This window comes from Aspergillus luchuensis, chromosome 2 (assembly GCF_016861625.1).
Source record: "Aspergillus luchuensis IFO 4308 DNA, chromosome 2, nearly complete sequence".
Lineage (NCBI taxonomy): Eukaryota > Fungi > Ascomycota > Eurotiomycetes > Eurotiales > Aspergillaceae > Aspergillus > Aspergillus luchuensis.
The window spans coordinates 763,867-776,608 of NC_054850.1; the positions used below are offsets into that span (position 1 = coordinate 763,867).

The following is a 12,742-nucleotide window of genomic DNA, read 5'->3' on the forward strand; positions in this document are numbered from 1 at the left end:
CCTTTTCTCCACTCGAACTGGGCAGAAGCGAAGACCGTGCGCCGAGACGGGTTCGGGCGCCTTCCGTCTGCAGCTCCCCTCACTTTTTCTCTTTTACAACTGCTATTTCCCTCCACTTCTCCTTTTGCAATACTGTGATTATGATATTTGACAAGTGCTGACTACTACCATCTCATACAGGGATAGTACTAAGTAGTAATACTGTCTGCTGGATCTCAAGTCCACCAAACATTGTCTGGTGGTCATCATGGAAAGACACTACTGCATTCTACTTACATATTAGAAATCTCCCCACCCGGCCTGCCATTCGCTGCGGCGGCCCACTCCGCGATAAGGAAATCTGAAGTTTTTTGCTTTAGTTGCTTTTTAGTTTCGCCCTCGCGGTCTGGCCTCGTTGGCCTGCTTTAAATCTCCTCTCATCCCAGCGTCCCGTTTCTGCTTTCTTTTCTCTTCTTTTCTTCTTTGCGCCCCTTGGTCCTGGCAGTGAACGACTTCGGAGCTTTGCGTTCACATTTGCTGGCGAAAAGCTCCATTGGATACCCTCTTTCGCATTTCCTGTTTCTGTTTTTGAGTTCCCGTGCGCTCGTCGCATTCTGCAGCTTCCCCGCCATGTCTGCCGATAATGAAAAGTCCGCGGCTGTCGCCGACGTGCAGCCTCAACCCCAATATTCCACGGAGAAGACAGAGCAGGTGCATACTGTGACCGAGTCGTCGGAGCAGACCGGTCAATCGCAAGATCAGGAGGCCCAGCAGGAGCAGCAGCCAACCCAAAGTCGCGCGGCCAGGCTGTTTGCCTACATGAAGACCCGCGATTTCTGGTTGGTTTTGATTCTAGGGTGAGTGCATATCTTGTCAAAAATCACTTTACAGAGCGGCCAAAGACTAATCTAGAACAGTCAAATCATCGCACTGGCCGATATCAGCTCCTCGACCTTTTCCTCCCTCCTCTCCAACGCTGGCAACAGTATCCCCGCCTTCCAGACCCTCTGGAACTACATCCTGCTCAACCTCGTCTACACCAGCATTACCATCTACAAGTACGGCTTTAAGAAATGGTTTCGAATGCTCTATCGCGACTGCTGGCGGTACTTCATCCTTTCCTTCCTGGATGTCGAAGGCAACTACTTCATGGTGCTCGCCTACCGCTATACCTCGCTGCTCAGTGCCGAGCTTTTCAGCTTCTGGACCATCATTTGTGTCGCCATCATCTCCTTCGTCTTCCTGCGCGTCCGCTACCACATCACCCAATACCTTGGTATCTTCCTCGCCTGCGGTGGTCTGGGCATGCTCATCGCATCCGATTACCTGCGCGGTGCCAACTACCCCGCCCAAGATCAAGTGAAGGGTGACCTGTTTGCCCTCCTGGCCTGCACCATCTATGCCTTCAGCAACCTGTTCGAAGAGTTTATGGTTTCCAAGCGGCCCATGTACGAGGTCATCGGCCAGATGGGCTTCTGGGGTATGTTCATCAACGGCGTGCAGTGCGCCATCTTCGACCGGAGCTCCTTCCACGGCGCCACCTGGGACAACAAGGTGGGCGGGTACATTGCGGGTTACACCATAGTGCTGTTCATCTTTTACACGCTGGCGCCCATTATGCTGCGTGTGTCATCAGCCATGTTCTTCAACATCTCCTTGCTGACGATGAACTTCTGGGGTTTGATCATCGGTATCCAGGTGTTCCATTACTCCGTGCAATTCCTGTATCCCATTGCCTTCGTGCTGATCGTCATTGGCCTGTTTGTGTACTTCATCATGGAGGGCGAGATGGGTGAGGCGAAGAAGCCGTGGCTAGGAAAGGACCAGGAGGGTGGAGTGGATGGAATTGGAACGGGCCGTCGTGCGCAGCAGACGGGACATGCGATTGTCTAGATGTGGGTGGTATGAGAATACTGTGCACGGGAACAAAAGTTTATCTGGTTTTTATTTACTTCAACTTAATATATAGTACTAGTGCTAGAGTCTGCTGTGCAGGACGGAATGTAATGGAATATGAGTGATCTTATTGATGTTTCTCCTCCTTTTCCAAGTCACATAGTTTTGGCTAAATGGTATTTTCACTGGATTATCCACTTGATATGATTGTAGATTGTTTGACATTCTCGTGGGTCAGGTGCGGAGTACCTCCTAGCGTCTGAGCTGAACAGTCCGCGCGACGTGGTGGAGCCTTGTGCCTCCTTAATAAACCATAAGATGTAGTCATCTTACATCAAATGGGGCTGTGGTTTAGTGGTATAATATTCCCTTAGCATGGGAGAGGTCCGGGGTTCGATTCCCCGCAGCTCCATTTTTTTTCTTTTTTCTTTTTGTTGCTTTCTTCCTAGCCGTCCATCTTAATTCCCCGAGACCAATCCTCTACCGCCGCCTGTCCCTGTCAGTTTATTTTGTTCGATTCTATAAGACACCATTGTAAAGCCGGGATCCGTACATAGTCATCTACTACCACCAGAATTCTATGAATAATTGATTCTTCACCCTTACACCTTCACCAAATGGCCTTTCACCTTATTAGACACCTCACTTTCACCATTTTGTAACAGTCACGGAGACTGTAGGCTAGTTAGTTTATCTAGGTAGGATATGTGACTTTAGATACCTTGAATCAAGCCCGTATGGGAATATGGTGATTCAATGTAGATAGGCTATTTCACTTGTCTGGCTCTTTGGATCGTCTATATAAAGCTGCTTCTTTCTCTTCTTCTTCTTACTCTTTCTCTTATTTCTTTCCCAGGAAAATCTTGAATATATATATCTATCTATGTGGCGGACGGTTACTTACTACTATTGTTCATACTAGTAGAGATTATATATATCCTCAAAACATTGAACCTTATCCACCCCCTACGGCCACGTATAATCTATCCAGGAAGGTTCTATATTTACTGATAAAAGCCCCAATGGCATCGGAACCTCTGTAATAATCCAAGGTCACGACAAGCCTACTCGTGAACCCAAACACCAAGCCTTCTTCTATCGCAGGGTCGGTCTTCCTTCTATCCACGCTGCCAGCTCAAACAGCGCTTCGAACTACGTCTCACCATAAACGACGCTGCAATGGCGGTGGTGATGCCAGATATGGTACAGTACGCCCGTAACTGGAGGCTCAAACCTGCATCCTGCGCATCTGGTCGCTAGAGAAATAATGCCTCGGTAGAGAATAAAACGGGGGATGGTAGGGGTAGCTTAATGCGGTCTATGCGTTGGGTGAAAACGACCATCTCTATATCGAGATGGTCGCGGTTGAGCCATTCGGCGAGAATTAGCTGGAGGAGATGCTCGAATCTTCTCCCTGCGACTGTGTCTGCTGGGAGAACCAATGCATCAGCAGGCAACCGGGCAGGGGCTGCTGGAAGATAGCTCAACCGGCGGACGATGCCTCGGTTGACGATGACCATGTCGATATCGAGATGCTCACGGTTGAGCCATCTGGAAGCAGCAGGAGGACAGTTCAATTTCCGGTGTTGCAGTTCGGCACCTTGTCGATTGCGGTTGGAGTAGCTGCTTTGTCTAGTGGTCGGGCATCAAAGACTAGATCCGTCTGGAGATCGGAAGTAAGTCTTCTTGTAACCGGAATGATTGGCATTAGCTAACCCAGACTTCTTCTCGATAGTAGAAGGGACACCACCATCTGCCTCATCCCTCTAAAATCCCAGCAGAAGAAACTTGGGCCAGTGTTGCATAGGCTATAAGTGGATGCGGGTACCTGTTCCCTGCCAGAACAGATTGACAGGTCTCCAGCGACAAAGCTCATACCTCATCGTGGTGCTGGAGTCTAGTAGCCTTGGGGCGAAGCTAAGATGAGCTTTATTTCTTGTTTGTTTCTGTTGTGGTGGAGGCTGGGAGCGGATAGTGAGATGCTCTCGAGGGGTTTCTAGTATGCGTAGCTGTTGTCGTGATATACCAGTGCAATCAATAAAATTTGATAGAACAGTAGATCGCCACTTAAGGGTCTGAATTCATCGATCGCTCATCCTAATGGATCTATCATTCCCCCTAACCATCCTCAAAGATCGTGTTGTTCTTGGACATGAATTAAACAGATATTTAGCCACTCATGTGGCATTTCTTGTGTGTGAGGTTGCCCTGGTAGAGAGAGAAAGGAAGGAAACAGAGAAGAGAGGAATATAGACAGCTAAGGCTCACAAGAAAAAGTCCCGTGGTACTATACCATGTGCGATCTCATGCATGGCTTAGCACTGGAAGAGGAAGACCTCAAGGGACATGTCACGTCCGTTTCAATGAGCGGTCAGCTGGTCTGATCACTGTTAAGGTTCTTACATGATTAAAGTTCTTACCCCTCTGCCCTGTATCGACTTGAGTATGGATTGGACCATCGTAAACAATTGATTGCTTTCATCTGAGCAGACTTCCAGATAAACAGTAATCTCTTTTGTTGTAGATTTAGTATTAATGACAGCCTTGTAAAATATGACCCTTTCTGGACGTGGCAGAATTACTAGGCTGCTTACCGCACCAGAGAGATAAAGAGTAAACTCCATGAGGTGATTCCGGCCATGGTTTGCGTGCAATTATGACTAGTTACATAGGCATCTTTGCATCGCAACAATATCACAGCTATATACCCTCATTGTCTGACTTGATGACATCATTCATATAGACCGGTCTCATAAAGAATCCATTGATGCTTTGAATTGTTGTGAGCCATGAGGCATTTCTGAGGCCTGCTACTCCGCATTCTGCAACTTCTGGTGTCTGCATAGGGGAGGTCGAACCTAGCTGCACGTAGAACATGACATCGGTGTAGATATACCAAGTGACTAGAAATCGCTCAATTGTACAGTCTCGCCATCTCTTTGTTCCTCAGGGGTTGTGTAAGAATATGCTATTAAAAAACAGAAGATGGGGACAGAGCCACCCGGTTAGGGTCGGGCCGCCCGGGAGGAGAAACAAAATAAGGGCAGAGAATCTCAGTGCCATCTATCATGGGGAAGGGAGAAGAGAGAAAGTGGCGACGTGACAGACAATCCACACACACACACACACACACACACACACACACACGACACCAACAATAAACGAAGCTAACAAAATAAATCACATCACATCATGAAGAAGACCTGCGTAATGATGATAAGCAATCCCACCAATAACACGGGGGTCACTGATAGTGGCTGACCTGAAGCATTTCGGGGAGGAGACGCCAAGCTTGACGATCACCGGAGCTTGAAAGACCAACGGGACAAGATGACAGGCCCGTCGCACCACGCCACTAACTGGCCCTAACACAACTCGGCTTGAATAGTGCGACGAATGTCCCGGTTCTGGGCCTCCACGATAAGATAAGTCATGGGCTTATCGCGTCATCGGTGCCGATCTCGCGATCAGCTGAAACCAATCATTCAATCAATCTGCATCACCCGACTGGGGGCGAGATTCCAGGGCCAGCTGAAAGGGTCGGCTGCCGAGCCTGTCAGTGGATGCATGTCGCTACGCTGGACGGGAGGGGAGAGGATGACGTCTCAATCTTGGGTCACTTACTACTTCACTAGCCAGCTAGTAGTTAGTTAGCTGCTGGCTGGGTAGGTGGTTTAAAAGGCCGCTGCTTTCTCTTTCTCTCTCGTCATTTTTCTCTCCATCTCATACTCACTTTGTCCCATAACAATTGCCCTTCAGTCTAATTGATCATCCTCCATCATGGCTACCAAAATCAAGCTCATCCCTAACCTCAACTACAAGCGTTCAGGCACCAAGTCCTACGTACACTTGATCCGCAAGTACCGCTTTCATCCCACCAAGCCTGGCCCCTACACCCTCAGCAGCTCCATCCAACAGACCGGCCGTCCGTACACTGACAAGCCCATCGGGGGTCGGGCTCATATTCGTCAGCTGGTGCGGAAGAAGAGCACCACCAGCGATGAGGTTGGCGAGGTCCCGGCCGAAGATGTGCAGAACGACTCCATGTACCTGGCGACCGTGGGTATCGGAACCCCGGCGCAGAACCTGAAGTTGGACTTTGACACTGGTTCAGCTGATCTTTGGGTATATCTCCGTTATGAAACATCTACATGAGAATCATTGTACTGACGGATGTAGGTCTGGTCGAACAAACTTCCCTCAACCCTTCTATCCGAGAACAAGACCCATGCCATCTTCGACTCGTCCAAATCGAGCACCTTCAAGACCCTGGAAGGTGAATCTTGGCAAATCTCCTATGGAGATGGATCCTCCGCATCAGGGAGTGTCGGCACCGACGACGTCAACATTGGCGGCGTAGTAGTCAAGAACCAAGCCGTCGAGCTGGCGGAGAAGATGTCCAGCACATTCGCCCAAGGTGAAGGGGACGGATTGCTCGGTCTAGCATTCAGCAACATCAACACTGTGCAGCCAAAGTCCGTGAAAACGCCCGTCGAGAACATGATCCTGCAGGATGACATTCCCAAGTCGGCTGAGCTGTTTACGGCTAAGCTGGATACCTGGCGGGACACTGATGAGGAGTCATTCTACACCTTCGGCTTCATTGATCAAGATCTAGTGAAGACGGCAGGCGAAGAGGTCTACTACACCCCCGTCGATAACAGCCAAGGCTTCTGGCTCTTCAACTCGACCTCTGCTACCGTCAATGGAAAGACTATTAACCGGTCGGGTAACACCGCTATTGCTGATACTGGCACCACGCTGGCGTTGGTGGACGATGACACGTGTGAGGCGATCTATAGCGCAATTGACGGCGCATATTACGATCAGGAAGTCCAGGGCTGGATCTATCCGACCGATACAGCGCAGGATAAGCTACCCACTGTGTCCTTCGCCGTGGGCGAGAAGCAATTTGTGGTGCAAAAGGAGGACCTGGCCTTTTCGGAGGCGAAGACGGGATATGTATATGGAGGAATCCAGAGTCGTGGTGATATGAACATGGATATCTTGGGAGATACCTTTTTGAAGAGCATTTACGCTGTGAGTTGATCCGTTTGCTGCTGACGGCGATATTGAAGCTCACTAACTGGATTGCAGATTTTCGATGTCGGTAACCTGCGCTTTGGAGCCGTCCAGCGCGAGGAGTTGCGCCAGAGCCTGAAGTCGGAGTAGACGAGTGACTGGATCTAATATGGTTTAATGATGTTATGTAATTGCAACTCAATCAACTTCCCGATACTCATTCGCAATGTGTTTCGCCTCAATTTACGAGTCATGAAGGGCTACTTATTCTCAATGATTGAGGTTTTGGTATCACTGAATGGTCGAGACCCAGTATGAAGGTTTTCCTTTTTGAACGAGTTTAGAGGCATTATACGGCGTATCAGTAGTGTGTATCATTTGTAGATATCTGTAGCATGCATTCCCCTGAGACGGCGCATAGCAGTCACTCCGGACATACGAGCATTAATGATTGGACAACAGTCCATAACATTTGGTGCCGCCTATAATCTCAACAGATAGTATTTGAGGCAAGTTAACCACTAGAGTCTTTTTTAGTCATCAGCAAATCCAGGGTCCAATGGTGGACTGATGAAAGAGACTTTGCAGCTGTTCCTGGCGCTTAACGAAACACCAGGCAAAGGATGATCAGGCTGCTTGTCAGGGACTCGAGGATCCCCTCGCTTTCTAACAATTTCTCGGAAACTATAATAGATACTAGAACTTCATTTTCCTTCTCAAAGACCCCCTTTAACTCTTTATAATCTTCTTGCATCATCAGGTCCTCTCATGGCTTCATCCTTGGCCGATCAAATTCTTGAAAGTTCCACGACGAACGACTCGGTCCGTTCAAACTCACATATACAACTTGAAACCTTGCCACCAGAAATCAGAGTCCAGATTCTCCTTCTACTCAATGTTGAAGGACTTAAATCACTAGTCCAAGCATCACCCGTTTATCACGACCAGTATCGTCTAGATCGCAAGCGCCTTCTCCTCAACTGCCTGGCGACCACACTGGGCAGCATTTTCTTCGAAGCTTGTATTGTCCAAGAGACTAGCTCAGTGAGCTTCTCGCAGACGCGCAACCACGATAGCATCCTTGAATATTTCGGGTCTCTCACGAAGCGGCGCTGTCACTCAGATTTTATGCCAGCAGGACTGACATTGAATGATGCCATAGATATGGTAGCCTTTTATCTCTCAGTCCTAAAACCTTTCGCACGGCACTATTCTGCGTGGGCATTACGCAACCTAGCTAAAGAGCCGGAAGCAACACACACTAAGATAGATGAAGACCTGAGTGAATCGGAAAAATCTAGGATAATCCGCGCTCTGTATCGCTTTCAATTATGCAGCAACGTATTCGGCGTGGGACCCAATAAGGACGAGCTTGATCTCTTCAGGATAAGGTTTCAACTCGGTGATGACGAGATTCTAAAGCTGCTGGAAGACTTATGGGAACCCTGGGAACTGGAGGAGATTAATTGCATCAATGTCTTTGCGGAAACAAAATGTCGTGAGATTCATGATGCTGTGACCTGGGATTTCAGTGAGAGGAATCCTCGGTTTGATGACCAGGAAAGACCGCCTACTCCGGATGGGGCGGTGGATATACCACGTCAGTTAAGCTCTAAATATGCAACTTTCACGTTCTTCTGCTGTTGATCCTAGCTAACTGGCAGACAACCCGCGAATAAAAAGAGCACAGCCGTGCTTATTTGATCGGGACTATTACACAGGGCCTCGAGCGGTTGCAGACTATCTTCTTCAAGGTTAAAGAGCACGCGGAGTTGGTCAATGTAATGGAGCAGACTTTGGTTCTTTGGCTCGAGGAGTTCCTCGAAGGAGATGTTCACGGCGCGTTCACCCACGCGGCGCAAAGTGGACGTCGAGTTAGGGCACCTTCTGAGCGGGATATGAAAGAGGAGCGAAGGGAGCCGTTGCCTTTCCGGGGTGATAGGCTGGACGACTACTATTACTCTAACGGAGCGTACCCGCCATTAGCATGGACGCTTTTGTGGAAAGGAACATATAGCAATATGTTAGGAAGCTATATACCTGATGAATTCCACATGTGGGGGTATGTTATGTGGGATGCGGCCCGGTTGGAATGCACCGGTGCAAAGGAAGTATTGGCAAGAGGATGGGACTTGATGTGGGGTGAGGATGAAGATGCGAGAGACCAGAGAGAATTTTTCTGAACTGATTTGGGGTTGTTTTTCTAGAACAGAAAGTAGATACACCTGGTGTCGCTCGGTCTATAGTTACTTCTGGTTCAACTAGCCACCTGACTAGCAAGCTCATCGTATCACCTCTATGTGGGTTGGTTAGTTTCAGTTTTCTGATGTTATATAATACCAATTTCCGTCTTTTTCATTGATGCCAGTGGCTTTGAGTTCACATGCATGTACATAGTATATAATAGAAGCAATCTCGCACTCCGTATCTAGTTGTGTTATCCATCGCTCTCAATTGAATCACTAATGAAACACTCACTGGGCCCCGGTCAGACCTTCCACCCTGTTCCGTCCTTCCACTGCCACAACCTCAACGCCACAAACAATACCATCCCAGCTCCTACCGTAACAGCCGCAAACAGCTGCCCCTTCCAGAAAACAGCATGATCCAGATCCAACAACGCCCCGGCAATAGGATTGCCAATGAGAATGCCAAGCCCCCCAAACACAGAAGCCATGCCCAACCACGTCCCCATGATAGCCAAGTCCGGACACAATCCCGCCAGAACCGGAGATACTAGGGCGACAATCGTTCCGGATGGGAAGCCATAGAAAACAGCAAAGACGATGGCGCCAGCGTTACTGTGTATGCCCATCCATGCGAATGCGAGGATAGTGACGATCAGACTCACGAGAATCATGACATTCAGCGGTCCCAGACGATCGGCGAGCATGTTGGGTGCAATCCGACCGAAAAAAGAAGAGGCGCTGAGAATGGATAGGATGTAGAAGGATATGTTATCACCTGCGTGGAGATAAATGGTGAAATAGGTCGGGAGATAGAAGTAGGGGAAGTAGAGGCCCACAAGGTCGAAGAAAAGCGCGAGGCAGTAGATAACGAAAGGAACTTCACGAAAGGCCGTGAGATCAAGGAGCCGCCGGGTCTTTTCAAGAGGAGGAAGGCGTGATTTCATCACCGCTATGGAGAAGAGGAGGCCGGCTAAAGCAATGAAAGCAATTATACGGGTGGTCCAGCCGAATCCGACGCGGTCGATTAGTTTGTGAAAGACGATGGGAAAAATTACAGCGCCTAGCATGTGAATTTCAAGTAAGTATAATTCGATGAAATCGTTAAGACTGAACTTACCGACGCTGCCTCCTGACGCAGCAAATCCAACGGCCAACGCTCGTCGGGAGGTAAAGTATGTGACGGGTATGGCAAGGCTAGGGATGAAGAGAAGGCCAGAACCAATGCCCACGGTGACGCCATGAGCCAGAAAGAATTGGTAGTACTCCTTGGATACCGAGGTCATCATAAGTCCAAACACGACCAGAAACGTGCCTGTTATTAGCAAGGTCTTGATATATCCTCTATCAAAGATCGGACCAACTACAAGTCCCAGTGAAAGTAAGAGGAAACTTTGAACTGTTCCGATCCACGCTATAGAGGATGGAGAGTAACCTTTCAGCAGTCGGGTTTCATAGTAGCTCTGATAAACGCCAAATGTATTGATTATGCCCCTATAGTCCTCGGGGTCAGTTAACGGGACTGCACAGGGAAGATCCAGCAGACCGACCAGGAGTTGAAGAAAAGGAAGAAAGCGCCAGCTACTTGTACCCAGGCAACGATGCCTCCATCGGGTGCAGGAGAGGATGGAAAAGCAGAATCCTGAGCAGCCGAGTGTTTCTCTGTTTCTACATTATTCGGTTCAGCTATGTGATGTGCGGACAGGGGACGTATTGAGGAAGCATCGTTATCCGAGGGGACAGCCATGGTCAACACCTTGAGCGAAGATTGTTGAGGGGCCACACCTGGGACCCCGAGGGCCACAGCACCATATTGTAATACTGATCATGCTGTCAATAGAGCTTGTTGTTATGAACATCAGAAATCGCCCATTGGCCTGAGGACCGACCAAGGTGTTGTCAGAGACCAGAAGAAGAGGATCGCACAATGCTTCGTTGTCGGCCTCCTAAGAAGGACGGCAGAATATGCAAAGGAGATCATTGTAGCTTAACTCCCAGCATAATCCTCTTATTGGCTGATACTTGGCAGCTGATGAAGCAGCTAAGCTATTGCTATGGTCATCTCGTACTGGGGTGTTGGTCTATGTTGATGCAAAAGCAAGAGAAGCAGCAGATTCGCCTGTTGTTTTATTTAGGTGATTTTTGGTTGATTCTTGCTGAGAAGATTTTATCGAGAGCAAACGGGAGAACAAGGAAGACGGAGAAGGTAGGTAGAAGGGGGTGCTCGGTCGGGAAGGTGTGGGCGATGCCCGCAGCGATGCGAACGCTGCATGATCTGGCCAGGTGTTGTGATTGGACTGGGCCAGTACAAAGACTATCTGTAGGTTTATTGTCCGACAATAAACACTATAAGGCTCGACGTGATTCTATCAGATCAGACCAAGGTCAGCAGAAGCAGAGTCTAAAGTCCTATTCAGTCACCGCCCCCTGCCCCCCGCCAAACCAAAAAACAACACGGCAAGGCCGGCGAAGCAACCGATGATTTATTCATCTCCGGCTCAATCTCTTGAAGCTCGTCACTCTTCAGGTAGTAGCCATCTTTGCTTAGAACCCAGGGGAAGCTGGATCTTTCAAGCTGGAGCCTTTAGTGGTCTTTCCAGTTGAACTTTGCGAACCTTCTCCGCTCGCATTTATTTGTACGTGGCTGACGTCCGTAGGACTACCCTGCTGTGTAACTTTATCAACCGAGCTTTGCATTGCGACCATCGATAAACTAGAGCGTAGCCTATTAGCACATATAGATGTTTTGATTGATGCCAACTGGGTGGGTGGTTACCCATCTGGTTCATTTCAGAGAGCAAAGCCTGTCATCTTTATTCGCCTTCAATGCAGGGAAGGTCAAGAGATAATCTCATTTTGTAGATCAGTGTGAGCGATAAAACATTCTGAGAGTGCCGATGGACCATCTGTAGCTGAGAATTTAAGCACCGTTGTATCATCATAGTATTCCTTGATCAGGCCCCACATAGCTTAGCGACCGTGGTATAGATCCGGCCAGAAGAATGCAGAATGGGAAGATGAGAGGTGGGGACGGAGAGAGAGAGACGGTTAGTTTGTCGGACGGCTGCTGCCGAGCCGTTTAGTTATAGGCCGATCGGGACCAGGGATTGCACCTAGTAAAGCCATTAGACGAAACGCACAATCGCAGTCGCGCCGTCCCTGAATTTGCCCTACACGGTACTCTGCTCTTCTTGGAAAAAAGAAACAAAAACAATCAATTAAGCTATCATATTGCGTAAAATATCTGTGGCTAGGACGAATTATCAGCTATACTTTGTTTTCGTGCGCATGTCGTTCACCATTCCTTTTCCTGCTACACCGTGGATATCACCTCATATCGATACACAAATATGGTGGCCTCCGGGTCTCAATAGATTGAAATTACGCCCAATCCATTCCCATTGGCGAGTGCTTAGATGACAAGCGACCGTATATCACCAGGTCAAATTGTGAAGACATGTGTTATCAGTAAATGCCATGAAATGGGCGCCATCCGCGCATGATTACATACAAAAGAGCCGAGCTTGCCAGATGGCAGAAGGTCTATACTCACCAACACGCCGCGCAAGCGACAGGTTGCATCATCGGATTCAAGCAAAATTCAATTGCCGAGGTGAGCGACCGGAAAAGATCCGTAAGTTTGGGTGATGCCCAGGCAG

The 12,742-nt window shown here is 48.7% G+C and overlaps 5 protein-coding genes and 1 non-coding gene across 6 annotated transcripts; 4 read left to right on the forward strand and 2 right to left on the reverse strand.

Moving 5' to 3' along the window:
• Positions 1 to 609: 609 nt before the first annotated feature.
• On the forward strand, positions 610 to 1,872 carry AKAW2_20232S (uncharacterized protein; the record flags this gene model as incomplete). Its single annotated transcript, XM_041684922.1, has 2 exons — positions 610 to 836; positions 897 to 1,872. The coding sequence occupies 2 exons, from the start codon at positions 610 to 612 to the stop codon at positions 1,870 to 1,872; spliced, it is 1,203 nt and encodes a 400-aa protein (XP_041539058.1).
• Positions 1,873 to 2,215: 343 nt separating this feature from the next.
• AKAW2_t20004S lies at positions 2,216 to 2,287 on the forward strand. The gene has a single exon. It is a non-coding gene; the product is annotated as a tRNA-Ala (tRNA).
• An 844-nt stretch (positions 2,288 to 3,131) lies between these two features.
• Positions 3,132 to 3,395, reverse strand: AKAW2_20233A (uncharacterized protein; the record flags this gene model as incomplete). Its single annotated transcript, XM_041684923.1, has 1 exon — positions 3,132 to 3,395. One exon carries the CDS (start codon positions 3,393 to 3,395, stop codon positions 3,132 to 3,134), a length of 264 nt encoding a protein of 87 aa, XP_041539059.1.
• A 2,260-nt stretch (positions 3,396 to 5,655) lies between these two features.
• AKAW2_20234S (pepsin-like aspartic protease) lies at positions 5,656 to 7,047 on the forward strand (the record flags this gene model as incomplete). The annotated part of the gene is made up of 3 exons (XM_041684925.1): positions 5,656 to 6,000; positions 6,055 to 6,915; positions 6,973 to 7,047. The coding sequence occupies 3 exons, from the start codon at positions 5,656 to 5,658 to the stop codon at positions 7,045 to 7,047; spliced, it is 1,281 nt and encodes a 426-aa protein (XP_041539060.1).
• Positions 7,048 to 7,665: 618 nt separating this feature from the next.
• On the forward strand, positions 7,666 to 9,080 carry AKAW2_20235S (uncharacterized protein; the record flags this gene model as incomplete). Its single annotated transcript, XM_041684926.1, has 2 exons — positions 7,666 to 8,497; positions 8,581 to 9,080. 2 exons carry the CDS (start codon positions 7,666 to 7,668, stop codon positions 9,078 to 9,080), a joined length of 1,332 nt encoding a protein of 443 aa, XP_041539061.1.
• A 305-nt stretch (positions 9,081 to 9,385) lies between these two features.
• AKAW2_20236A (uncharacterized protein) lies at positions 9,386 to 10,830 on the reverse strand (the record flags this gene model as incomplete). Its single annotated transcript, XM_041684927.1, has 3 exons — positions 9,386 to 10,146; positions 10,204 to 10,577; positions 10,634 to 10,830. 3 exons carry the CDS (start codon positions 10,828 to 10,830, stop codon positions 9,386 to 9,388), a joined length of 1,332 nt encoding a protein of 443 aa, XP_041539062.1.
• Positions 10,831 to 12,742: the final 1,912 nt, after the last annotated feature.